This window comes from Indicator indicator, chromosome 29 (assembly GCF_027791375.1).
Source record: "Indicator indicator isolate 239-I01 chromosome 29, UM_Iind_1.1, whole genome shotgun sequence".
Lineage (NCBI taxonomy): Eukaryota > Metazoa > Chordata > Aves > Piciformes > Indicatoridae > Indicator > Indicator indicator.
In genome coordinates, this window is record NC_072038.1 from 783332 (window position 1) to 810249 (window position 26918).

General features: G+C 52.7%; 1 protein-coding gene across 1 annotated transcript in view; it reads right to left on the reverse strand.

Moving 5' to 3' along the window:
* STX8 (syntaxin 8) overlaps nt 1-26918 on the reverse strand; it is a 152485-nt gene that overhangs the window by 51782 nt on the left and 73785 nt on the right. Inside the window, exon 7 of the mRNA XM_054393932.1 lies at nt 13687-13788. Within this exon, the coding sequence (XP_054249907.1) occupies nt 13687-13788 (102 nt within the window). The remainder of the gene's footprint in view (nt 1-13686; nt 13789-26918) is intronic.

The window sequence follows — 26918 nt, forward strand, 5'->3', positions numbered from 1 at the left end:
GATACTGTGGAGTCATGTAGCCAGAAAAAGGAATGTGGGAAGAGGTGGCAGAGAAGACCCAGACAAGTGATCATGGGCTGAACCTGCCAGCTCAGGGCTTGAGGGGAGGATAGAGAATCATCCAATGGTTTGAATTGGAAAAGGGCTTAAAAATCATTTAGTTCCAACCCCTCCCTTGCATTTGCAGGGACATCTCCCACTAGCCCAAGTTGCTCAAAGCTCCATCCAACCTGGTGTTGAACACCTCCAGTGGTTCTGGAGGGTCTCAGTGCCACAGATCTGGCTGATGAAGCCAGCAGGACTGAGGCACACAGAGCTCTGTGTTTTTCCCTTCAAAGTGAACATTATCTGGGATACACATCCCAAAAGCAGCTGGGCTGAGCTTCAGTTGCCTGTCCAGCACCTGAGAGCAACCACAGCATAGAATCATAGGATTGTTTGGGTTGGAAAAACCCTCCAAGATCATCCAACTTAATCATCAACCCAACAGCAGCATGTCCACTAAACCTTGTCCTCAAGTGCCATGGCCACAGGTGTCTTGAACAACTCCAGGGATGGGGACTCCACCACCTCCCTGGGCAGCCTCTGCCAATCCCTGACCACTGCTGTAAAGAAATTTTCCTCACCTCCAACCTAACCCTCCTCTGGAACAATTTCAGGCCATTTCCTCTCCTTCTATCACCTGTGACTAGTGAGAAGACACCAACCCCCACCTCACTGCAACTTCCTTTCAGGGAGCTGTAGAGAGCAATGTGGTCTCCCCTCAGCCTCCTCTTCTCCAGATTAAACACCCCCAGGTCCCTCAGCTGCTCCTTCCAAGCCCAGTCCTCTAACAAGCATCCACACAACCACTCCATAGAAGGCACAAAGTGCCATGAGCAGCCCCAAGCCTGTCCAACAACCCTCAGCAGGCTCTAGAGCAAACTGAAGACTAATTAGAACAAGAAGCAACTGGTTGGCAAGCTGGGGTGGAAAGCAATGGGGCTGTACTGGAGGGACATCAGATCAAACAGAGCTAATCAGGTTAGCCTGGTGAGATAACAACTTTCCTAGACAAAGGAAGCCTGATAGATCCCATCCAGGCTGACTTCAGTAAAGCACACGAGCCAGGGCCACAGGGGAAAGGATTCCATGAAGGAAAAAAAAAAAAACCAAAAAAAAAAGGGGTAGGGGGAAGGGGATTAGCAGACCTGCAAAGGCAGGGAACTGGTGAAAGGTGAAGCAGTGTTGAAAGAAGGATCTGAATGGCTGGAGGTCAGAGCTCCTCAAGGAACAGGCAGGAGGCTGAGCTTATGAAATTACTTGGGTTTGGGTCGGGGTTTTTTTTTTTTTTCCTTTTATTAATGACCTTGGCATGGAAAGGAAGTGTGCTAATGAAATGTGCTGATGACACAAAGTTGGAAAGCAGCAGCAGCAGCAGCAGCAGAGAGGAAAGCTGGGACAGCAGAGAGGAACAAACTGGGTAAGGCTGGAGATGAACGGAGGAAGGTTGGAACCCGGCGGGACGCAAGCGGAAGGCTCCCACTTGGGACAAACCATTGGGCTGGCTACGAGCTGGAAAGAAAATGAACTCAGGTGGAAAATGTTCAGCAGTGAGAAAGGCCCAAGCAAAAAGCTCAAAACGACACTGAGTGAGGCACCAACGTGATGGTTTGAAACTGTCTTTTTAATTTTTCCTTGCAAAGTTCAGAACAGAGAAAGTGAAAGAATGTAGATAAGTCACTATTGGGTGTAAGAAAGCAAAATAATGATTGTTCTAAACACTTCCATTGGATAGATAGAAATGTTTAAGAACTATTACCCAAAACAAAGTAGGCACTCTGCACATTCTGTGTTCTGCAGTGGGGGCAGTTGCTGGGCTGTCTGGCTGCTGTTTCTTCTTCTCTTCTGGCTGAAGATAACACACTGACCTTGGCAGCTAAGTTAACAACTTTCTGCTCTAACTAAACTCTGCTTCTCTGTCCAGGGGGGTCTGGGGGGAAGCTCCTGGGAGAGAGAGGCCCCTTTGGGAGGGTCCCCTTGGGGGGAAGCAAAGGGAGATCTGTTGTGCTTTTCTGTTGATTGTCTATATTTGTGAATGTTGTGAATTTTGTATATTTGTACATATTCATTGCATTTCATCGTAGATTTTAGACTCTGCTTGTAAATACAGCTTTTCATTTGCTTCCAGACTGGGCTAGCCTGGTTATTGTTGGTGGGGGGGTGGAATTTCAGCTCACACCGACACAGTACTGCAGCTGAAATGCTGCCAGCAGGCAGAGCGGGTGGAGAAGCCACGGTGAGAAGGCTCCAGGGGTTTCACAGCACATTAAGGACAGCACCAAGCAGGAAGAGAGAACTGTTTCAGCTGGGAAAAACCTTTGAGATCATATCCAACCATTCTCTAACTCTACCAAGGCTGCTGCTAAACCATGGCCCTCAGCTCTGCCTCTTTGAAACACCTCCAGGGATGGGCATTCAACCACCTCCCTGGGCAGCCTCTGTCAGGCTTTCAGAACCCTTCCAGGGAAGAAGTTTCTTCTAATGTCCAACCTAAACCTCCCCTGGGGCAACCTGAGGCCATCTCCTCTTGTCCTATCATGTGTTCCTTTGGGGAAGAGGCCAACCCCCACCTGGCTCCAACCTCCTTTCTGGGAGCTGTAAAGAGCAATGAGGCCTCTCCTCAGCCTCCTCTTCTCCAGATTAAACACCCCCAGGTCCCTCAGCTGCTCCTCCCCAGCCCTATTCTCCAGCAGGATGCTGCAGTTGGTTCTTGTGGTTAAACTCCCCCCAAAGGTTTTAAGTAGGAAGAAGTGTTACAAAAAAAAAAAAAAAGGGGAGGGGGGTGGGGGGACTTCTCAGCAAGCAGAGAGATTAATTTAGGAGATTAAAATGTAAAGCTGCTTGTTGAGCCCCACAAAACAAAAGCTGGGAGGGAGCAGTGAGTGGTCTCAGACACAGACATTGGGGGCAGTAAAAGAGAAAAGGGGAAAGGGCTATTCAAGGCAGCAGGAAAAGGGCTGCACGTGGGCAACATGAACTACCCCTGACAAGTCCAAGCTGGAAATAAGTTTATGACCACTGAAGCCTTGCAATGGGAGTAATGGGGGGGAAAAAACAGCCTTGTTCTCCCAGAGCTATCTTAAAGGGATCCTCTGACCCAGAAGACTCTTCCCATCCTTCCCTGCTAAACACACACAGTGCTGGCACCACCAGCAAACGTCCTGCTCCTCACCTGGGGTCAGATTCATAAAGCAACCCCAAAGCATCTTATTTTAGAAACAAAAACCTGTTTATGATGGCTCAGGTCCACCCTCTTTCATCAGCTGAGTCCCTTTCACCATCTCAGCACAAGCAATTTAAAGCCAAATCCTTGTGCTGTGTCTCTGGGGAGGTTCAAAACCCACCTGGATGTGTTCTTGTGTGACCTGCCCTAGATGACCCTGCCCTGGCAGGGTGGGGGTTGGACTGGATGATCTCCAGAGGTGCCTTTCAGCCCCTAACATTCTGATTCTGTGTGATTCTGTGAGGAAGAGGCATGGTGAGGCCAAGAGTTGGCTGCAAGGCACAGAGGCACTAAGGGAGCTGCTGGGGACATGCCACCAGCAAAAACATCATCTCAGCACCCAGACTCACCTTGTTTTGGTGTATTTGCTGAATGGGAAAGCACCTTTGGGATGTTTCTTGACGCTGGGAGTCATCCCATGAGCTCCTTCCCTGCACCTTGAGGGCTCAGAGCTGACCAAGCCTAGGAGAAGTGTTTTGTAGTGTGGGACACAAGGCAACAAAGGAGCCAGAAGCTGCCAGGTGCTGAAGCTGCTGGAGCAGTTCTTGCAAAGTTGTGCCATTAACATAACTGATGAGGCCACAGTGCCTGCAATGTCCCTGAGCTGAGCTGCTCTGAGGCTTCTCTGGTGTCTAATGAGACCTGAGCTACCCCTGCCTTCCTGCCTCACTGGGACTCTTAATTGGGTCTCTCTAATGAAGACAGATGCCGAAGCAATCTTGTAGCAACCACTTAGCTTTGTGACCTCCACCTGCAACTCATTCCAGCTTCAATTAGCCAAAAGGTTCAAAATTCAGTAGGGCAAGGTGGGAGGGAGAGCATGGCTACACCCCATTTCCCCTATCCACCTACCAGGGATGCAAACTCATCAGCTCCTCCTGAAATTGGTTTTCCTCCTGGAACTGAAGGCCCTGGCAGAGCTCTGCTTCTCTGGGCACAGCTAACCTGAGCCAGCAATGTGCCCACATGGCCAGGAAGGCTCTCCTGGGGTGCATGAAGAGGTGTCAAGCAGGTCAAGGAAGGTTCTCCTCCCCCTCTACTCTGGCTTAGTCAGGTCCCACCTGCAGTCCTGGGTCCAGTTTCAGGGTCCCCAGTTCAAGACAGGGAACTGCTGGAGAGAGTCCAGCCAGAAGCTACAAAGCTGCTGAGGGGCCTGGAGCAGCTCTGTGAGGAGCAAAGGCTGAGAGCCCTGGGGCTGAGAGCCTGCAGAAGAGCAGCCCCAGAGGGGAGCTGAGCAATGCTCAGCAAGAGCTGAAGGAGCTGTGGGGGGCAAGAGGCTGGGGCCAGACTCTGCTCAGTGGTGCCCAGGGACAGGCCAAGGGGCAATGGGCACAGACTGGAAGCCAGGAGGCTCCATCTGAAGAGGAGAAGAAAGTTCTTTGTTGTGAGGGTGCTGGAGGCCTGGAGCAGGCTGCCCAGAGAGGTTGTGGAGTCTCCTTGTGTGGAGAGCTTCCAAGCCCAGCTGGACATTGTGCTCCTGGGCAAGCTGCTGTGGGTGCCCTGCTTGAGCAGGGGCTTGGACTGGGTGATCTCCAGAGGTCCCTTTCAACCACACCATGCTGGGATTCTGTGATCAGCTCAAGCCCTTCTCCCTCATCCCAGTCCTGCCACAGCCCTCAGCCATGCCAAGGGGAGTGCAGGGATCTGCTGCTGTCCCTGCCCTCAGCTCTTTCTGTGAGGAGAAGGCTCAGTGTCCAAGAGCTCCCTGAGCCAGCACAGTCACCCTCTGCTCAGACTCACTGCAGATCACTGGATTCAGCTGAGCATAAAAGAGAAAACTCCCAGCTAACTTTTCTGGTGGTGTACACTGCTTTCAATATCTCCTACAAAGCCCCCTGAGGAGGCAAAGGGGAGAGGAGAGCATCCACCTGGGGCTGGAGGAAGGTGATTAGATTGCAATGCCATCTTGTGGAACAGGAGAAAATGGAAGGCAAGGGGAAAAAAAAAAATCCCTCAGCCACCACTTTGCAGTTGTGGATTATTTTACAGGCCATGGAGATTGGCCTGGCAGGGTCTAGTCAGTGCTTGCTTCTCGTTTCCCTCCTCATCTGAAAGGTCAGAGGGATGCACACAGAGGTAACTGCACAGACACTGTCTGCTTCCCTCATGCTGCTTGGAAGGGGATGGGCAAGGCTGTTAGAAGGGAGAGTTTGCTGTTGCTAACTTGTTTGCACTGTGACAGAGTCCTGATCTCCCATGGTGATTCCTCAGGAATATAGCTCTTCTCCTTGGCTAGGAGAGAGCCATCGACAAGAGGGATGTGGGTAGGACCAGGAGCAGGATCCCACAGGCCCTCTCCTCAGTTCATGATCTACTTTCACACCACCTGAATCATAAAATCACAGATCATAGGAATGTTTAGGTTGGGAAAGCCCTCCAAGATCATCAACCCAACAGCAGCATGGCCACTAAACCATGGCCCCAAGTGCCATGGCCACACATTTCTGGAACACTTCCAGGGTTGGGAACTCTACCACCTCCCTGGGCAGCCTCTTCCAATCTCTGACCACTCTTGCAGCAAAGAAATTTTTCCTCATGTCCAACCTAATCCTCTCTTGGCACAATTTCAGGCCATTTCCTCTCCTATCACCTGAGACTAGGGAGAAGAGACCAACCCCAACCTCCCTGAAACCTCCTTTCAGGGAGCTATAGAGAGCAATGAGCTCTCCCCTCAGCCTCCTCTTCTGGAAGAACAATTCTGGCACCACAGCACAGGTAGGCTCCAACCACCTCCATGCACACCACATCTGATCACCAGGCTCCCAGCTGTGTCCTGTGTTACCAAACCCCCTGGATCTTGTTCAGCAACAAACACTGCAGGAAGCTCTTATCACCTCCTAAGCCTGGTTTAAACCATCTGCTCTGCAGGGAGCTTTGTATAGGAGCTGACAATTGAAGTATCCACCTCAAGGGTTTGTTTCAGGCAAATTTGTTTCCTCTCTATGATAGTTTTGGCTTGGAGAATGTTCTTAACTTTCTCATAGTAGCCATCATGGACCTGTGGTTTGCATTTGTGCTGGAAACAGTGTTGATAGCATAAGGAGGTTATGCTGATCAACATCTGAAGGGTGAGGGGAAAGAGAAGATTTTAAAAAAGAGTGTCTTGGAAGAAGTGTGGCCAGCAGGTTCAGCAAGGTTCTCCTCCCCTTCTACTCTGACTTAGTCAGGCCCCACCTGCAGTCCTGGGTCCAGTTCTGGGCTCCCCCGTTCAGTAGAGACAAGGAACTATTGGGGAAAGTCCAGGGGAGGCTGCAAAGCTGCTGAGGGGCCTGGAGCAGCTCTGTGAGCAGCAAAGGCTGAGAGCCCTGGGGCTGAGAGCCTGCAGAAGAGCAGCCCCAGAGGGGAGCTGAGCAATGCTCAGCAAGAGCTGAAGGAGCTGTGGGGGGCAAGAGGCTGGGGCCAGACTCTGCTCAGTGGTGCCCAGGGACAGGCCAAGGGGCAGTGGGCACAGACTGAACAGACAGAACCAGAGGTTCCACCTGAAGAGAAGGAGAAAGTTGTTTGTTGTGAGGGTGCTGGAGGGCTGGAGCAGGCTGCCCAGAGAGGTTGTGGAGTCTCCTTGTGTGGAGAGCTTCCAAGCCCAGCTGGACATTGTGACCCTGGGCAAGCTGCTGTGGGTGCCCTGCTTGAGCAGGGGGGTTGGTCCCTTCCACCCCACACTGTGCTGGGATTGTGTGAGGCTAACTGCAACCCAGGGGCAGGCAGTAGGAACCATGAGCTCTCTGCACAAATCAACCCAGCCTGCCCCACTGCACATCAAGCCTTCCCCCTCCCCAAAACCTGCACTTACTGGAAATGTCTCCAAGCAAGGAACTGCAGCTCTAGCCCTTGGGGACATGGCATGGTGGGACAACCTGTGCTGGGGAGAGCAGGCAGAGGGGAAGGCACACAGCCAGGGCAGCTGACCCCAACTGACCAAAGGGATGTCCCAGCTGTTGTGTTCAGCAGCCAAACTGTGGGAAAGGTTAATGGGGGGGAGGTGCTGCTGCTTGGGGACTGGGTGGGCACTGGCTGGTTGGTGGTGAGCAGCTGTTTTCATCTGCACCACTTGTCTGCCTTGGGGTTTATTTCTCCATCTTGGGTATTTTCCTTGCTATTACTTCTGATCATGATTATTGTTATTATTATATTTGGATCATTGAAGTCCTCTCACCTCCACCCACCAGTTTTCCCACTTTGACCCTTCCAATTCTCTTCCCCCATCCCACTGTGGAGGAGTGAGCAGCTGGCTTGGCTGTGTGGTGCTGAGCTGCCAGCTGGGGTTAAACCATGGCACCCCCAACCCAGCCAACAGCTCCACCTCAGTTACACTGAAATATCTTTGCTTATTTTTGAGTGCAATTTTTAAGAGGCCATTCTGAGGGCCTCTTATTAGTAAGAAATGGGTAATGCTCTGCTCTGTTGAGCCCTCACCTGCAGTACTGTGTCCTCCCCAACACAAGAGGGACATGAACCTGCTTGGGTGGGTCCAGAGGAGGGCACAAAGATGATCAGAGGGCTGGAGAACCTCTGCTGTGGGGACAGGCTGAGGGAGTTGGGGCTGATCAGCCTGGAGAAGGGAAGGCTCCAGGGAGACCTTAAAGCAGCCTTCCAGTACCTCAAGGAGGCTGCAGGAGAGATGGGGAGGGACTGTTCAGAAGGGCCTGTGGGGACAGGCCAAGGAGCAATGGCTTGAAACAGGGGAGATGTAGGTTGGACATCAGGAGGAAGTTCTGCACAATGAGGGTGGGGAAATACTGCAACAGGTTGCCCAGGGATGTGGCTGAGGCTCCATAGAATCAGTCAGGGTTGGAAGGCACCACAAGGATCATCCAGTTCCAAGCCCCCTGCCATGGGCAGGGACACCTCACACTACAGCAGGCTGGCCAGAGCCTCATCCAGCCTGGCCTTAAACACCTCCAGGGATGGAGCCTCAACCACCTCCCTGCACAACCCATTCCAGGGTCTCCAATGTCCCTGGAGACATTCAAGATCAGACTAGATGTAGCCCTGAGCAGTCTGCTCTAGTTGGAGGTGTCCCTGCTGCCTGCAGGGGGGTTGGACAAGATGCCCCTTGAGGATCCCTTCCAACCCAGTGCAATCCATGAGTCTGTCTGTGTTACTCTGCACTAAATCCCTCAAAACTGAGCAAACTGGGAAAGAGTGGGGACAACACCACTCCCACCCCCCCCCCCCCCCCCGAGAGAACCAGTTACCAGTTTTAAAGCTGGAGAGTGAGGAGTGAGCAGAGAGAGACTGCTGTAGTGAGTTTGGGAGAGCAGCTGAAGGCTTGATTGATGACTTGAGTGTACATTGTGGTGAGAGCTCTGAAATCTAAGCAATGCATACAGCCAGACACCCTCTGCAGTGCCCAGCACAGACAATGCCAAGCAGCCTGCAAACATTGCCCTGCAGATGACTGATGATTTTCAACAACAATTTCATAAATTCAGCAGATTTGATCCCATCCCAGGATCGTTATTCTGCTGCACCACTCCCTGGGAGCTCTCACTGCCACCACTACAGAGCTGCCCGGGGCCACCGAGGGAGATGGACTCCAACCAGGGCAGCCTTCACTGGGCAGAAGCAAGGAGTGGGATTGTCAACAGCCCTTGAGTCAGCAAGAGAAATGGCATCGAAAATAAGCTGCAAATGAACCAACCCACCTCAAACAACCTGAAGGTTTGTGCCAGGGCTGAGTGTGGCCAGAGGTGTGCCGCAGCCGAGAGGGTGGCACCCAGGGCCAGCTGTCCAGGGAATAAATCAAGCTGGACATCACCTCCCAAGCTTGAAAAGCTGTTTGTGTGCGTGAGGGAGATGTTGAAATATTGATTAAAGTTGGATTTCATCAGCAATACTTTGATTTTTATTATTAGAGTGGCTGCTGACAAAGACCCACCCAGTGCTGCCTTCCATTCTTGCTCGTAAAAAGGGTGATTATTCCACTGCTCCTGCCAGGCTGCTCTGCTTGGAGCCACAGCTCCAGAATGGGCACTCCTCAGGAAAAGAAAAAGACATTCTGCTCTGAAAAAGGAGGATTAAAAAAAAAACCCCACAGAAACAAGCAGATGCTGGAATGATGCAGAGAGTGGATCCAGCACACCTTGGTATGCTGGGGAAGGAAGAAGCTGGCACCGGGGGAAGGCTGAGCCCTTCACCCAGGGTTAAACCCCAAGTAAGGTGCCAAAGCTAAAGAGTTACTCCAGATTTTAGCAACTTAAATGAAATGTTGGAAGGGGGATGAAAAAAAAAAATCACAACAACAAAACCCAACACTTGCATAAAGTTACCTAGCAGGTGCCAGTTTTCCTGCTCCTTGGCTTTGTCCAGGGAATAACTGCACCTACATGGAGGAAGCTGGCATGGGGGAAGGCTGAGCCCTTCACCCAGGGTTAAACCCTAAGTAAGGTGCCAAAGCTAAAGAGTTACTCCAGATTTTAGCAACTTAAATGAAATGTTGGAAGGGGGATGAAAAAAAAATCACAACAACAAAACCCAACACTTGGATAAAGTTACCTAGCAGGTGCCAGTTTTCCTGTTCCTTGGCTTTGTCCAGGGAATAACTGCACCTACATGGAGAACTGCTCTGATCTGAAGGCACCAGAGCCAAGGAGAAAGGTGGAAAAGGGGTGGGATGAATGCCATCAAAGCCTGTGGCTTCCAGCTCCGTGGCTGTGAAGCTGAGGCTGGGCAGAGCAAAGCAGCGACGTGAGGCAATGCCCGATGTTTGCAGAGCCCTGGATTGTTATGCAAACACGGGAAGCCCGATTGGAGCAGAGGGAAGAGGCACCGAGGAGTCCTTCTCACCAGCCCCTTCTCACCAGCCCCGCCAGAGAAATGTTTTTCAATGTGCAAAGGGTGAGAGAGGTCACCCCCAAGGAATCCAAGCCCAGGATCCTCCCAGCCTTTGCCTCTCCCATCCTCCTCCTCCTCCTCCTCCTCTCAAATTCCAGCATGGGCTCTGGAATTAAAGAGACAGACTCATAATCCAGCAACTGCAGTTGCCTGAGGAGCCAAAAAGGGGGGAGAGGCACCTAGGGAGGGAGAAGCTGCCTGGGTTGAAATGGGATTCACTGTCTTCTGTGCAGGCATTTCACCTCGGGCTTCCCTGAACCCATGCAGACAATGAAAGCACAGAAAGGATGGGGAGACTCCCAAGGCTCCCAGGGGTACTCAGCATCACCCAAGTGCAATCCATGTTCAATCCATCCTGAGTCAACAGGAAAGACCTAAAATTAAAAAGGCAGCCATGAACTCTGCAGCCACACCTTCAATTCTGCCTGTAGTTGGCATGAGGGAAACCACAGGCAAATGCCTCTGAGAAGTCAACTTTAACCTGCAGAAGGAGCCACAGATTTTCATCACCCTCCACCAAATGAGCTTTCAAAAACTTAACTGCTGATGGAAAACTAAAGCAAGCCTTGAGTTATACCCTCAGAGCCTGAAAAATGTCTCACTGCCACACCAGCTTGGTTGCTTCCCCTGCTAGATCCTCACTGGCTGGAACAGAAGCTCCTCACTGGCTGGAATAGAAGCTCCTTACCAGGCACAAACAGCGATGGGAGCAGGGCAGCTCTCAGCTTCCTCTTCACTAAGCCACATGAGACAAATTTCATTAACTGCTGACTCTAGCTCAAACCTTACAGAGCATAAATTCTCTCCTAGCATTCTGAGTCTTCTAGGACAGCAAATATGAGCCATGGACATCAGAACTGGACACACTACTTCCAGGAGTGTCTCACTACCATCCCCTCCACAGAGACCTCATCCTCCAGTTTCCCACAGAATCACAGAACTGCTTTGGTTTGGAAGAGGCCTTTCAGATCATCAATTCCAACCTTTAACCCAGCACTGCCAGGACACCACTAAACCATGGCCCTCAGTACCACATCTGCACAGCTTTGCAAACCCTCCAGGGATGGGGACTCCACCACTGAGCAGCCTGGGCCAGGCCTTGACAGCCCTCAAGGGGAAGAAATTGTTCCTCATGTCCAACCTGGGGCAACTTGAGGACATTTCTCTTAATCTATCACTTGATACTTGGGAGAAGTGACCAATCTCCACCTGGTTCCAACCTCTTTTCAGGGAGCTGCAGAGAGCAATGAGGTCTCCCCTCAGCCTCCTTTTCTCCAGGCTGAACAACCCCAGCTCCCTCAGCTGCTCCATGCAGGTCTTTGTGCTCCTCCTCCCAAGATAAAGACATCCTAGAGAGGAACCTGCCTTCTATCCCTTGAGAGAACCTCCCTTGAGAGAAGAGAACTCTCTTGACAGAACCTTCCTTGAGTGAACCTCCCTTGAGAGTTCTTCTCTTGAGTAGAACTCCTTGAGAGAACATTCCTTGAGAGAAACTTCCTTGAGAGAACCTCCCTTGAGAGAAGACAGCTGTCTTGAGAGAACCTTCCTTCAAAGAACCTCCCTTGACAGAGCCTTCCTTGAGTGAACCTTCCTTGAGAGAACCTTCCTTGAGTGAACCTCCCTTGAGAGAACCTTCCTTGAGTGAACCTCCCTTCAAAGAACCTCCCTTGAGTGAACCTGCCTTGAGAGAATCTCTTTTGAGAGAACCTCCCTTCAAAGAACCTCCCTTGAGAGAATTTCTTTTGAGAGAACCTTCCTTGAGTGAACCTCCCTTGAGAGAATTTCTTTTGAGAGAACCTTCCTTGAGTGAACCTCCCTTCAAAGAACCTCCCTTGAGAGACTCTTCCTTGAGAGAACCTCCCTTGGGTGAACCTCCAATGAGAGAATCTCTTTTGAGAGAACCTTCCTTGAGTGAACCTCCCTTCAAAAAACCTCCCTTGACAGAACCTTCCTTGAGTGAACCTCCCTTGAGAGAATCTTCCTTGAGTGAATCTCCTTTGAGAGAACCTTGAGTGAGCCTCCCTTCAGAAAACCTCCCTTGACAGAACCTTCCTTGAGTGAACCTCCCTTGAGAGAACCTTCCTTGAGAGAATCTCATTTGAGAGAACCTCTCCTGAGAGAACCTTCCTTGAGTGAAGAGTCCTTGAGAACCTTCCTTGAGAGGAGAGCTGACTTGACAGAACCTTCCTTGAGAGAACCTCCCCTGAGAGGACCTCCCTAGAGAGAATGTCTTTCTCTCTGTCTGGAGAGGACTCCAGTTCAGCTCTGCCAGTTCACACACTGCTCACGCTGATACAAAGAGTCACCAGCAAGGATTTCATGCCTGGCAGGCTGTGAACAGCATGTGGTTGAGAACATATTCCTGCACAACAGCACCAGAGACATCCCTCCAGCATCACTCCCTGCTGTGAGTGCTTTGTAAGAGCTGGTAGCTCACCAGTTTTTTTTTTTTTCACTCCAGTTAACACAAACCACACCAATTACACACAGCTCCACAATTTCCAATCACAACATTGTGCAAGCCTGGAGACAAATGGCTTGAGGAAACCAACTGCAACAGCACAGTTCAGAGAGGAACCTCATGAGGTTCAACATGGCCAAGTGCAGGGTCCTGCCCCTGGGGAGGAACAACCTCCTGCAGCAGGACAGGTGAGGGGGGACCTGCTGGGGAGGAGATCTCCAGAGAAGGACCTGGGAATGCTCAGGGACAGCAAGTTCCCCATGGGCCAGCAATGTGCCCTCAAAGCCAAGGCAGCCAATGGTGTCCTGGGGTACATGAAAAAGAGTGTGGCCAGCAGGTCAAGGGAGGTTCTCCTCCTGCTCTACTGTGCCCTAGTGAGGCTCTGGGAGTTGGAGCAGACGACACCCAGAGGTTGCTACCAACTCCCACCATGTTGTGAACACACAGCAAGCACAAGGCCAGGTTGGATGGGGCCTTGAGCAACCTGCTCCATCACAGAATCACAGAATCAACCAGGTTGGAAGAGACCTCAGAGATCATCAAGTCCAACCTCTTAACCTAATACCTAACACCTCCTGACAACTAAACCTTGGCTCCATCCAAGCTTTTTTTGAACACCTGCAGGGGTGGTGACTCCACCACCTCCCTGGGCAGCACATTCCATGGCCAATTCATCTTTCTGTGAAGAACTTTCTCCTCACCTCCAGCCTAAACTTCCCCTGGCATAGCTTGAGACTGTGTCCTCTTATTCTGGTGCTGGTTGCCTGGGAGAAGAGACCAACCCCCACCTGGCTGCAACCTGCTCTCAGGTAGTTGTAGAGAGCAATAAGGTCTCCCCCCCTGAGCCTCCTGTTCTCCAGGCTACACACCCCCAGTTCTCCTCACAGGGCTGTGCTCCAGACCCCTCCCCACCTTTTTTGCCCTTCTCTGGACACGTTCCAGCATCTCATTGTCCTTCTTAAACTGCGGAGCGCAGAACTGGACACAGCACTCGAGGTGTGGCCTGACCAGTGTTGAGCAGAGGGGAGCTCCTCGAGGGGACTTCACTCTGCACAGCCTCCCAGTGCTAAGCTACTTGCTCCTCCCTTAGGAAGAGGGCAGGATGGGTGCCCAAGCCGTTTCCTACCGCAGGAGGTTGACTTCTTCTCCACCAGCTTGACGTGCCGCGTCTGGGTGCGGACCTTGTCGTCGGTGTTCTCCACCAGGTTCGTCAGGTCGTCGATGATCTCTGGGCAAACAGAAACAGCAGCATTAATCTCTCAGCCCTGCAGCAGCACTGCTCAGCCAGCACCATCCTGCTGGAGGCTCCCAAATGGAAACCAGCTGCACCCTTTGATTTTGTGATCCCCGCCTGCTGGAAGGGCCAGCTCCTGAGAAATACCAAGCAGGAGACTCCGACTTGGGATTCAGCACGGTGCTGCTCGGGAGGAGTGGAGGGAGGAAAGAGCCTGAAACAGCAGGGTCAGTCTAGGTAGCCAAGGAGATGATGGCAGCCACAGAACATTAGCCAGAGTAGCAGAATTAGTGCCCACGAGATGGGAAACCTGAAATTGCAGTCCCTGGAACACAGCATCTCAACACTTGGCCACTGCAGAGTCACAGAATCACAGAACTGCTCAGGGGCCTCAGAGATCATCTACTCCAACCCCCCTGCCATGGCCAGGGATGCCTCTCAACTGGCCCAGGTTGCTCAAGGCCTCATCCAGCCTGGCCTTGTATCCTTCCAGTGAGGAGGCATCCACAGCCTCCCTGGGCAGCCTGTTCCAGAGTCTCACCACCCTCGTACTGAAGAACTTCTTCCTACGCTCCTGTCTAACCTTGCCCTCCCTTCAGCTTCAAACCATTCCCCCTGGTCCTGTCTCTAGACAACCCTCATGGGAAGTCCTTCTCCAGCCTTCCTGTAGGATCCCTTCAGGTATTGGAAGGCAGCTCTAAGGTCCCTCTGGAGCCTTCTCTTCTCCAGGCTGAACAGCCCCAACCCTCTCAGCCTGTCCCCACTGAGGAGGTGCTCCAGCCTCTGATCATCCTCAGGGCAGATTGAGACTGGGGATTAGGAAGAAATTCTTTCCAGTGAGGGTGGGGAGACACTGGCACAGGTTGCCCAGGGAGGCTGTGGATGTCCCCTCCCTGGAGGTGTTCAAGGCCAGGCTGGATGAGGCCTTGAGCAACCTGGGCTGGTGGAAGTGTCCCTTGTCCATGTCAGGAAGTTGGAACTGGATAATCTTTAAGGTCCCTTCCAACCCAAACCATTCTACAAATACCTCAACATTTGCTTTTGTACCAGAGCTTCAAAGGGAATGGTCTCCTCCAAAATGCTAATGCTGGTCAGTCAGAGTGCTTCTGTCCTCAAATCCCACCAAGCAACAAGCCTCGTGTCTAGACACAGACAAATCCAGTTTGATTCTACATGTGGGCCACAGAAAACAGCGAAAAACCTATCAAGGTTCTGAAGACACAAAGGAAAGTTTCCAAGGCCTTTAGAGCACGCAGGTTTTTCTCTCCAGAGCTGGGAGATGGATGCATCTTAAATCCACCCCACAGACACCCCATCAGCTTCAGTGAATCCTTATGTGAAATGTTAGCAGCATCTAACAACTCCTGCACTTTGCAAACATGTCTCTCTTAAAACAGGAGTTCCTGATTCATGTCCTGCAGCCCAAACCACCTCCACGTCCAGATGGAGGGAGGGCTGAGGCCAGGCAGCAACAGCCTCCCTGTGTGAGCAGCCTCCCCTTTATCCTATGGACTGAAACCATTCCCTGCTCCTGTGTTTAAGCAGCACCCTGCCAGCACTGCCCTGATCCAGACACAAACGCACAGGTTCACAGAATCCCAGCATGGTAGTGTTGGAAGGAACCTCTGGAGATCATCCAGTCCAACCCCCCTGCTCAAGCAGGGCACCCACAGCAGCTTGCCCAGGAGCACAATGTCCAGCTGGGCTTGGAAGCTCTCCACACAAGGAGACTCCACAACCTCTCTGGGCAGCCTGCTCCAGGCCTCCAGCACCCTCACAACAAAGAACTTTCTCCTCCTCCTCGGGTGGAACCTCCTGGGTTCCAGTTTGTGCCCATTGCCCCTTGTGCTGTCCCTGGGCACCACTGAGCAGAGTCTGGCCCCAGCCTCTTGCCCCCCACAGCTCCTTCAGCTCTTGCTGAGCATTGCTCAGCTCCCCTCTGGGGCTGCTCTTCTGCAGGCTCTCAGCCCCAGGGCTCTCAGCCTTTGTTCCTCACAGAGCTGCTCCAGGCCCCTCAGCAGCTTTGTAGGTTCTGGCTGGACTCTCTCCAGTAGTTCCCTTTCTTGAACTGGGGAGCCCAGAACTGGCTCCAGCACTCCAGATGAGACCTCACTAGGTCAGAATTGAATGGGAGGAGAACCTGCCTTGACCTTCTGGCCACACTCTGCTTCATGCTCCCCAGGACACCACTGACCTTCTTGGCCATGAGGACACACTGCTGGCTCATGGGGAACTTGCCATCCCCCAGCACTCCCAGCTCCTTCTCTGTGGAGCTGCTCCCCAGCAGGTCTCCCCTCCCCTGTCCTGCTGCAGGAGGTTGTTCCTCCCCAGGTGCAGGACCCTGCACTTGTCCTTGTTGACCTCTCCCCCTACTCTCCAGCCTTCCAGTGAGGTTGTTTCTAAGACCCAAGATGCTCTTGCTCACCCTGCACCAGCACTCCCTGTCCCCAGCCACACCAGGTACTTATCTGAGCCTCAGGGTTTGCTCACATCATAGTGCAGATAGCAGTTCTCTTCCTCCTCCCACCCAACTTTCCCAGGTCCAACATCTGCAAAGCCAACAACATTTTGGGGAAACTTTATCTGTCTGGTGTGACTCAGCACCAAGGCAGGAAAGGCAACAGAGAGCTGGCTGCAGGGGCAGCTGTTCTCCTCTTCCCCTCTGAAGGACAAAACCTGCCACAAGTTCCCAGCGCTCCCAAGGCCAAGCTGATAAGAGCCTGCTTGGGAAACTGGAGACTTCCCTCTGCCAGCACTGAGCAGAGCCTCCTTCAAAAACATCCTGCTGAACAAGCTGCAGCTAACTGGGAACAAATGTGAGCAGGAAAATCTTCTGTACTCCCTGGGGAGGCACTGTTCAGGAGGGCCTGTGGGGACAGGACCAGGGGCAAAGGTTTGAAACTGGAGCAGGACAGATTTAGGTTGGACATCAGGAGGAAGTTCTGCACAGTGAGGGTGGGGAGAGACTGGAACAGGTTGCACAGGGATATGGTTGAGGCCCCATCCCTGGAGACATTCAAGATCAGCCTTGCTGTGTCCCTGGGCAGCCTGCTCTAGTTGGAGGTGTCCCTGCTGCCTGCAGGGGGGTTGGACAAGATGACCTTGGAGGGTCCCTTCCAACCCAATGCAATCTGGATCTGTGCATTTCAAAGCCCCAGGCACAGCAATGGGGATTCCACCTACAGCCTCTCCTTTCCAGTCCCTTGGCCAAGCCATTCTCCTGTCAGACCAACCCACCACAGCCATTTCTGAACCAGAGACCTGGGCTGTACAGCTTGGGAGCAGCATTTCTCCAGATCTGGCTGCCCCTTGATTCAGGCAGGTTTCAGGGCAGCAGGTCACTCCCCCAAGCACACAGCCCAAAGCTCAACAAGCAACTAGTACTTTGATGTAACACACAGGTGAGAGCAGAGGAAGTGCTGGGGACATCATGGCACAAGCAGGAGGTCTGAACAGGGTCACTGCAAATGTGCTGGGACTGGCATGGGGAGAAAGTACAGGGAGGTTCTAACCCCATCATTAATTCAAGAGGAAAAGCCCTCTAAGATCATTGAGTCCAGCCATCAGCCCAACCCCACCATGGCCACTAAACCATGGCCCCAGGTGTCATGGGCACACATTTCTTGAACACCCCCAGGGATGGGGACTCCACCACCTCCCTGGGCAGCCTCTGCCAATCCCTGACCACTCTTGCAGCAAAGAAATTTTTCCCAATCTCCAACCTAACCCTCCCCTGGTGCAATTTCAGGCCAGTTCCCTTCCTTCCATCACCAGAGGCTAGGGTGAAGAGTCCAACCCCCACCTCACTGCAGCCTCCTTTCAGGGAGCTGTAGAGAGCAATGAGGTCTCCCCTCAGCCTCCTCTTCCCCACACTAACCACTCCTAGATCCCTCAGCTGCTCCTCCCCAGCCCTGTTCTCCAGACCCTTCCCCAGCTTTGTTGCCTTTCTCTGGACACACTCCAGTTCCTCAGTGTCCTTCTTAGAGGGAGGGCCTCCCCTGTAAGCCCTTTACCCTTCAAGCCGACAGTGACATTTGGGATGAAGAATCTCCTATCAGCTCCATTTTCCTGACCATGCAAGGAGTGTGGGAAATGAAATAAAGAGAAACCTGGAAAAGAGGAAGGATGGAGGTGCCCCTGTTGGGAGGAGCAGAAGGGAGAAGCAGGCTGCCTGCTTGAAGGGCTGCCAGTGACCTCACGAAGGACGTTCCTGTAACACTGCACTGCACACCACATCTAAACCACCAACTGCAACGTGGCCAAGGTCTCCTTTCAGAGAAGCAGGATCTTGAAACAGAAGATCAGAACTTTCTGCACAACCCTGGTATTAGACTCTGAGTAATTTAAGACCAGCTGAAGTGGGAGAAGGTTGAAGGTTGCTCATCTGTTGGACATGAGCTCTGACGTGGGCTGATCCCCAGCAGTGTGGGCAGCAGGGGCAGGGAGGGGATTCTGCCTCTCTGCTGTGCTCTGCTCACACCCCCCCTGCAGTGCTGGGGCAGCTCTGGAGCCCTCAGCACAGCACAGACAGGGACCTGTTGGAGCAGGGCCAGAGGAGGCCACAGCAATGCTGGCAGGGCTGGAAGCCCTCTGCTGGGAGCCAGGCTGAGAGAGTTGGGCTTGGGCAGCCTGGAGAGCAGAAGGCTCCAGGGAGACCTTCTGGTGGCCTTGCAGTGCTTCAAGGGCTGAGCAGAAAGCTGGGGACAGAGTTTTGAGCAGGGCCTGATGTGACAGGACAAGGGGGGATGGTTTGGAACTCAAAGAGGGAGATTGAGACTGGAGAGAAGTGAGAAATGTTTGACCCTGAGGGTGGTGAGAGCCTGTCCCAGGCTGCCCAGAGAGGCGGGAGCTGCCCCATGGTTGGAAGCATTGCAGGTCAACATGAGCACACCTTAAACAAAGACAAAAGCCATGGAAGGTCCTCATTTGTTGACACAAGCCCATCTACTGTCCAGCCTTTGCTCCTCCAGCTATGGAACCTGTGATGGGGAGGGTATGGGCAGCCCTTCTGGGACCAGGATGAATTCCATGCAGGAGATTCACAAGCACAGAAAATGTGCAATGGGGGAAGAGCAAAGCAAGCAGATGACAGCAAAAAATGTAGGTTGATATATTCTGAAATATTGGAGGTTTTTTTCCTTTGGTTAAATCCCCACTGCAGAGGTTTTTGATCTCTGGCAACATGTGGTTTGGAGCAGTGCAGGGCAGCCAGGTTGGGAGAGATGGGAGAAGCATCCCTGTGGAAGAGGTAGGAGCCAGCCCTCTCCAGACCCAACCTTAACTTCCCCTTGGTCAAGAGAGGTGATTCTGCCCCTTTGCTCTGCTCTGCTGAGACCACACCTCAAATACTGTGGCCAGTTCTGGTGTCCCCAGCACAAGAAGGCCACAGAGCTGTCAGAGTGAGTCCAGAGGAGGGCCATAGGGCTGCACTCCAAGTCATACTCACATCATGCTTTGCTGTGGCCCATTTCTGGGGTCCATCCATGTGCACATCTCTGTGTGTGTGTGTGTGTGTGTGTGTGCTCAGAAGGACCAGGCTCAAAAGCCATCTCTCAGAACATAAAAACCTGTCCTGAAACTGCAGGGAAACGTCAGCCTGGAAGCAGCACTCAGAGCCCAGCTCTACACTTCTTTCAAATCACATCTGCTGATGGCTAGAAACTCAAGATTTATGCACAGGACACCGATGGAAGACAGATGATAAGAGATGGAGCAGAAGAAGCTCTTGTGTCATCCTAGGAATTCCTCAGGAAAAAGCTCATCCTTCAATTCCTTTCCCTTCCAAGGCTTTGCTGCTGCCACACAAATCAGAAACGTGCTGTTTGAGTTCCTACAGCCAGCCATGCCTCCTGTGAAAAGCTGCTTCTGCTTCTCTCCAGCCACGGCGTGGAGAATTCCAGAGCCTGCTGTGAGCTGGGAATGCCACCCGTGAGCCACCCCTGCAGGCCAGGGCCATACATCACTCTCCAGCTGCTCCCCGCACTCGTGCTGGCTGGGAAAGCAAACCCCAAGCTGAAGCCCAGCCAGGTGCTGGAGCAGGCTGCTGTGTCCACATGGATCCTTTCCCTTTTCTCCTCTGTCCCTCCTCCTCAAAAAGGCTGCAAACTCAGGCACTGCCTTTGCCCGTGGTCCTGTCAAGCAGCACAGCACAGACCACAGCTCCTCCACCCCGACCACCACCTGCCTTTCCCATATTACCCAAGCCCTCCGTTGACATTCCTTAACAACCCTTCCTATGGGTCTGGAATCAGACTTCTCTGGCAGCCCCATCTTCTGTGTCAAGTCAGCCATCAAGTCTTTCTGCAGCTGCTCAGAGGCTTTCCAAGGGAACAGTTTCCACTGGCAAACCCTTTGACAGATGGCAAAAACAGCACATCCCAGAGCGCTCCATGCGCCTGCAGCTTCAGCACTTGACCTCCTCCATGCTCAGCCTGAAGTGAATAACCAGCCTTAGCCTGCCTGAAAATCCCACTTCTGACAGCAAGATGAGAAGTCCAAATGTTTTCAGAGAGAAAAATCTCCTTTTCCACCCTGTTCAGCCACTCCACCTGCCCTTCGTTTCTAACCCCAGAGCCAAGACTCTGCCAGTGTCCAGCCAGCCCCACTCTGATCCAAGCCTGACCCCAGGAGCTGAGGTGTGGCCACACCAGCACATTGGGCACAATCACTGCCCTGCTCTTGCTGGCCACACCACTGCTGATCCAGGCCAGGGTGCTGAGGACAGAGGAGCAAGACCACTGCTAGGCATGAGCTCACATTAAAGACAAAAACTCTTTCTCAGCAGGGACTGAACAGCAGCAAGACAGAAAGAGAGATATCAGAGAGAGAAGCACAGAACTGTTCTGGTTGGAAATGACTTTTAAGGTAAGAGTCCAACAACTAACCCAGCACTGCCAGGGAACCACTAAACCATGGCCCTCAGCACCACATCTACACAGCTTCGAGACCCCTCCAGGGATGGAGACTCCACCACTGCACTGGGAAGCCTGGGCCAGGCCTTGACAAAGCTTTCCACAAAGTAATTGTCTCTAAAGTCCATCCTAAACCTCTCTTGCTCCAACTTGAAGCCATTGTGTTGCTTCTTCCTTGGTTGAACAGACTGACACCCAGCTGGCTCCAACCTCCTTGCAGGGAGCCGTAGAGAGCAATGAGGTCTCCCCTCAGCCTCATTTTCTGCAGAATAAACACCCCCAGGTCCCTCAGCTGCTCCTCCCCAGCCCTGTTCTCCAGACCCTTCCCCAGCTATGTTGCCCTTCTCTGGACCTGCTCCAGCTCCTCAATGTCCTTCTTGGTGCAAGGGGCCCAAAACTGAACCCGGGATTTGAGATGTGGCCTCACCAGTGGCCAGTACAGGGCAGATTTAGGTTGGGCATCAAGAGGAAGTTCTGCACAAAGAGGATGGGGAAATAATGGAAAAGGTTGCCCAGGGATGCAGTGGAGTCCCCATCCTTGGAGATGTCCAAGATCAGACTTGCTGTGGCCCTGGGCAGTCTCCTCTAGTTGGAGGTGTCCCTGCTGACTGCAGGGGGGTTGGACAAGATGCCCTTTGAGGGTCCCTTCCAACCTGATGCACTCTGTCAATCTGAACTTTTCAGCTGCCATCATTCTGTCTGTGGAGCAAGACACTCAAAAGGCAGATGAGTGAGACCAGATGAAACAGAGGACAGGCAGAGAGAAACCAGCTCTGGGCTTTGGTCAGAGGGTGAGCAGAACAGCTCTGCTGAGCAAACATTTCCTTGGAGCTGTGTGTCTCTGCATTTGGAGCTCCCTCAGTAGTGTTTCTCAAGGAGCAATGCCTCACCACAGGACATCCCAGCACAAGCCATAGAATCCTAGAATCAGTCAGGGTTGGAAGGGACCTCAAGGCTCAGCCAGTTCCAACCCCCCTGCCATGCCCAGGGACACCTCACACTACAGCAGGCTGCCCAGAGCCTCATCCAGCCTGGCCTTAAACACCTCCAGGGATGGAGCCTCAACCACCTCTCTGGACAACCCATTCCAGGCTCTCACCACTCTCATGGGGAAGAACTTCTTCCTCACATCCAGTCTGAATCTCCCCACTTATAGCTTCATTCCATTCCCCCCAGTCCTGTCACTCCCTGACACCCTCAAAAGTCCCTCCCCAGCTTTCTTGGAGCCCTCTTCAGATCCTGGAAGGCCACAAGAAGGTCACCTCAGAGCCTTCTCCTCTCCAGACTGCACAACCCCAACTCTCTCAGTCTGTCCTCATAGCAGAGCAGCTCCAGCCCTCTGCTCATCCTAGTGGCCTTTCTCTGGACACCTTCCAGCATGTCCATATCCCTCTTGTAACAGAGGCTCCAGAACTGGATGCAGTACTCCAGGTGTGGTCTCACCAGAGTGGAGCAGAGGGGGAGAATCCCCTCCCTGGCCCTGCTGGCCACACTTCTCTTGCTGCAGCCCAGGCTCTGCTTGGCTCTCTGGGCTGCAAGTGCTCATTGACAGCTCCTGGTGAGCTTCTCATCCCCCAGCACCCCCAAGTCCCTCTCCTCAGGGCTGCTCTCCAGCCAGTCCCTGCCCAGCCTGCATTTGTGCTTGGGATTGCCCTGACCCAGCTGCAGGACCTTGCACTTGGTCTTGTTGAACCTCCTGAGGTTGGCTTGTGCCCAGCTCTGCAGCCTGTCCAGGTCCCTCTGGATGGATCCCTTCCCTCCAGCCTGTCTGCTGCACCACACAGCTTGGTGTCAGCATGGAGGTCTGCAGCCAACCTGAAGTTAAACATCCAGAGGATTGCAACCCACGTGGGTTTCTGCTACACAACAACGTTACAATAAGGCTGGAATTTAGTGGAGAAGCCAAGCAGGCTTCCCTCCCTCCCTCCTTGCCTCTCTCCCTCCCTCCCTGCCTCCCTCTCTCCCTCTTTGCCTCCTTCCCTCCCTCCTCCAGGTCTCTGGTGCCTCAGGAGAAGAGCGAGATACCAAAGAAATGAATCATATATTGAATGCCAACCTCTATAGGTCCAAAGGCCATAATTACATCTCAGGAAGAAAGCAGCATTGTTCCAAGTGCCAGGGCTATGAAATTAAGATTGTAACTAATGGAAGTACATCAGAAACTCAGAGAACCTTCACACCACATGCCAGAGGTAATGTCAAGGCAGAGTGAAAGGAGAAAAACACAGGAAACAAAAAAAAAAAATTAAAGGCAAGAATCTTAATTTCTCTCCACTACTGCTCAAACCATGCCCAGCTTTGGCAGGCTCTGGGAGGTGCACAGCTCTCCATGGCACAGGCACTGAGTTAGTCCAGGCATGGGCTTCTCCTTGCTGCTCACCTCCAAGGTACTACCCAAAATCTCACTGCTGTTCATGGTGGTCACAGAACCTCAGCATGGTGAGGTTGGAAGGGACCTCTGGAGATCATCCAGTCCAGCTCCCCTGCTCAAGCAGGGCACCCACAGCAGCTTGCCCAGGATCACAATGTCCAGCTGGGCTTGGAAGCTCTCCACACAAGGAGACTCCACAACCTCTCTGGGCAGCCTGCTCCAGGCCTCCAGCACCCTCACAGCAAAGAACTTTCTCCTCCTCTTCAGATGGAACCTCCTGGGTTCCAGTCTGTGCCCTTTGCTCCTTGTCCTGTCCGTGGGCACCACTGAGTAGAGTCTGGCCCCAGCCTCTTGCCCCCCACAGCTCCTTCAGCTCTTGCTGAGCATTGCTCAGCTCCCCTCTGGGGCTGCTCTTCTGCAGGCTCTCAGCCCCAGGGCTCTCAGCCTTTGCTCCTCACAGAGCTGCTCCTGGCCCCTCAGCAGCTTTGTAGCCTCCTCTGGACTCTCTCCAGTATTTCCCTGTCTCTCTTGAACTGGGGATCTCAGAACTGGACCCAGGTCTCCAGCTGTGGCCTCACAAGGGCAGAGCAGAGGGCAACCTGCTGTGGGTGACCCTGCTGTACAAGAGGGTTGGACTGGATGATCCCCAGAGGTCCCTTCCAAGCCTCAGCACACTGAGCTTGTGGCATTCTGTGCAAACAAACAGCAGCCTCAATTCCAGCACACAGTTATTAGTTGGAGCTGTTATTTTAAGAGCAGACACTGAGAAGTTTTCCCTTTCCCAGCTGCTTATTTGGTTTGATTCGAACGAAACCCGTGGACATTAATTTTAGCTGTACTTAATTGAATAATTTCTCCAGGGAATAATTCAGGGAGAGTTTGAAGGCAGCCTGTTTCCAAGAGCCATTACTAATTGGCATATACCACAGAGTCCCTGTGCCAACCAAAATAGTACATTTTAATGTTACTGGAACTGCTCTCAGCCCAGATGTGCTGAGAACTTGCAGTGATAAAAGGCAGGCAAAAGCCATGTCCAGATGGTACTGGATCTGGAGGCTCCTTCCCTCATATCTGCAAGGAGAGAATTGTCTCCTTCACTGGCAGGGTCCCAGTGGAAAGCCAGGTGGTATCAGAGAGTCACAGAGTCATTAAGGTTGGAAAAGCCCTCTAAGCTCATCCAGTCCAACCAGCAACCCAGCACCACCACAGCCACCAAACCAAGTCCCCAAGTGCCATGGCTACAGGTGTCTTGAACACCTCCAGGGATGGGGACTCCACCACCTCCCTGGGCAGCCTGTCCCCATCCCTGACCACTCTTGCAGCAAAGAAATTGTTCCTCATCTCCAACCTAACCCTCCCCTGGCACAATTTCAGGCCATTTCCTCTCTTTCTATCACCTGAGACTAGGGAGAAGAAACCAACCCCCACCTGGCTCCAACCTCCTTTCAGGGAGCTGTGGAGAGCAATGAGGTCTCCCCTCAGCCTCCTTTTCTCCAGGCTGAACACCCCCAGTTCTCTCAGCTGCTCCTCACCAGCCCTGTCCTCCAGACCCTTCCCCAACCTTCAAGTTACAGGAATAAAGCCATTAAACAGGGCTCTGAGCAACCTGCTCTGCTTGCAGATGTCCCTGCTGACTGCAGGGAGGGGGTTGGTCTAGATGAACTTTAAAGGTCCCTTCTCAGCCAACCCAGTCTGTGGTTCCATAAAACTATTTTTCTACAGCCTTGACTGTGAGAGAAAGCAGGGAAATCCTGCTAGGAGAGAAAATAATCAGAGCTCCCCATCTCAAGGAAAGCCCAGAGCACTGGGAGCCTGGAAGCCTCCTTACACTTGCCTAACAAACCCTTGCCAATGCAAACACTTTGCCTCTGAGATGTTTGTTTTCCACAAACTTACAGCAGCAAGTGACAGGACAGAAGCTGCTTCCCCTCTCTGCAGTTGTTTTGTTTTCCCTTTCTCCACAAGCTAAGCTGTGTCTTTAAAACACTGCCTTCAGAAGTTCTCCTGAAGGTTCACCTCTCTGTTTTCTCTCCCTGCCTCTTGTTTTGCCCCAGTCTGCTCACCACTGCAACACCAGCCCATGGCCAGCAAGGGCTTTACTCACAACCAGACTTCAGCTGCCATCAGCACTGCTGAGGCTGCACCACCAACACCGGCTTCAGTTTTTGGGCCCTCACTCCAAGAAGGACATTGAGGAGCTGGAGTGTGTCCAGAGAAGGGCAACAAAGCTGGGGAAGGGTCTGGAGAACAGGACTGGGGAGGAGCAGCTGAGGGAGCTGGGGGTGTTCAGCCTGGAGAAGAGGAGGCTGAGGGGAGACCTCATTGCTCTCTACAGCTCCCTGAGAGGAGGTTGGAGCCAGGTGGTATTGGTCTCTTCTCCCTAGTCTCAGGTGATAGAAAGAGAGGAAATGGCCTCAAATTGTGCCAGGGGAGGGTTATGGGATCATAGAATCATTAAGGTTGGAAAAGACCTTTAAAGATCATCAGGTTTAGATTGGACATAGGGAAATTTTCTTTCCTGCGAGAGTGGTCAGGGATCGGGTTGGCTGAGAAGGGACCTTTAAAGTTCATCTAGACCAACCCCCTCCCTGCAGTCAGCAGGGACATCTGCAAGCAGAGCAGGTTGCTCAGAGCCCTGTTTAATGGCTTTATTCCTGTAACTTGAAGGTTGGGGAAGGGTCTGGAGGACAGGGCTGGTGAGGAGCAGCTGAGAGAACTGGGGGTGTTCAGCCTGGAGAAAAGGAGGCTGAGAGGAGACCTCATTGCTCTCCACAGCTCCCTGAAAGGAGGTTGGAGCCAGGTGGGGGTTGGTTTCTTCTCCCTAGTCTCAGGTGATAGAAAGAGAGGAAATGGCCTGAAATTGTGCCAGGGGAGGGTTAGGTTGGAGATGAGGAACAATTTCTTTGCTGCAAGAGTGGTCAGGGATGGGGACAGGCTGCCCAGGGAGGTGGTGGAGTCCCCATCCCTGGAGGTGTTCAAGAAATGTGTGGCCATGGCTCTTGGGAACACAGTTCAATGGCTTTAGCAGCTGAGGGAACTGGGGGTGTTCAGCCTGCAGAAAAGGAGGCTGAGGGGAGACCTCATTGCTCTCTACAGCTCCCTGGAAGGAGGTTGGAGCCAGGTGGATGTTGGTCTCTTCTCCCCAGGAACAAATGATAGGACAAGAAGAAATGGCCTGAAATTGTGCCAAGGGAGGTTTAGGTTGGAGGTGAGGAACAATTTCTTCCACAAAAGGGAACCCAAAAGGATTGTCAAGGCCTGGACCAGGCTGCCCAGGGCAGTGGTGAAGTCACTGTCCCTGGAGGAAAAGGGAAGAGCAAAAAGGGAGAGGGAGCAAGCGCACATCTCATCCACATCAGCCACAGCCACCCCACGCGAGGGCCTTCCTCCCAGGAGATAAAACTCAATTCTCATCCAAGCAACCACGACCCACCTATGGAGGACTCTTAACACATTGCCTACTCTGGGTTTCCTCATGAGAGGTGCTCCCCACCAACAATACAAGGCCAGAGCCCTGGGAGCAGGGGGGTGGTGGAGCTGTGCTGTGAAGGATGCTGATGGATCACCCTCCCGGGCCAGCCTGGGCCTCCCGGACAAAGGCTCCGTCACTTGGGAGTCCTGGCAGAAGTTTCCCAAGCACCTTGGAAAGAAAAAAAGCCTCATTTCTCAAAACCTGCCTAGGAGACAGCCCCAGCTGGCAGGGGGGTGGTTATAAATGGTCACTGTCATTGTGGTCCCAGGAGAAAAATCAGAGGATTGTTCGGCTCCGCTGGGAGCGTGGAATCGCCCTGCTGCCTGCTGAACGCCTCCCAGGAAAGCAGGGCTGGAATTCCTGAGATGTC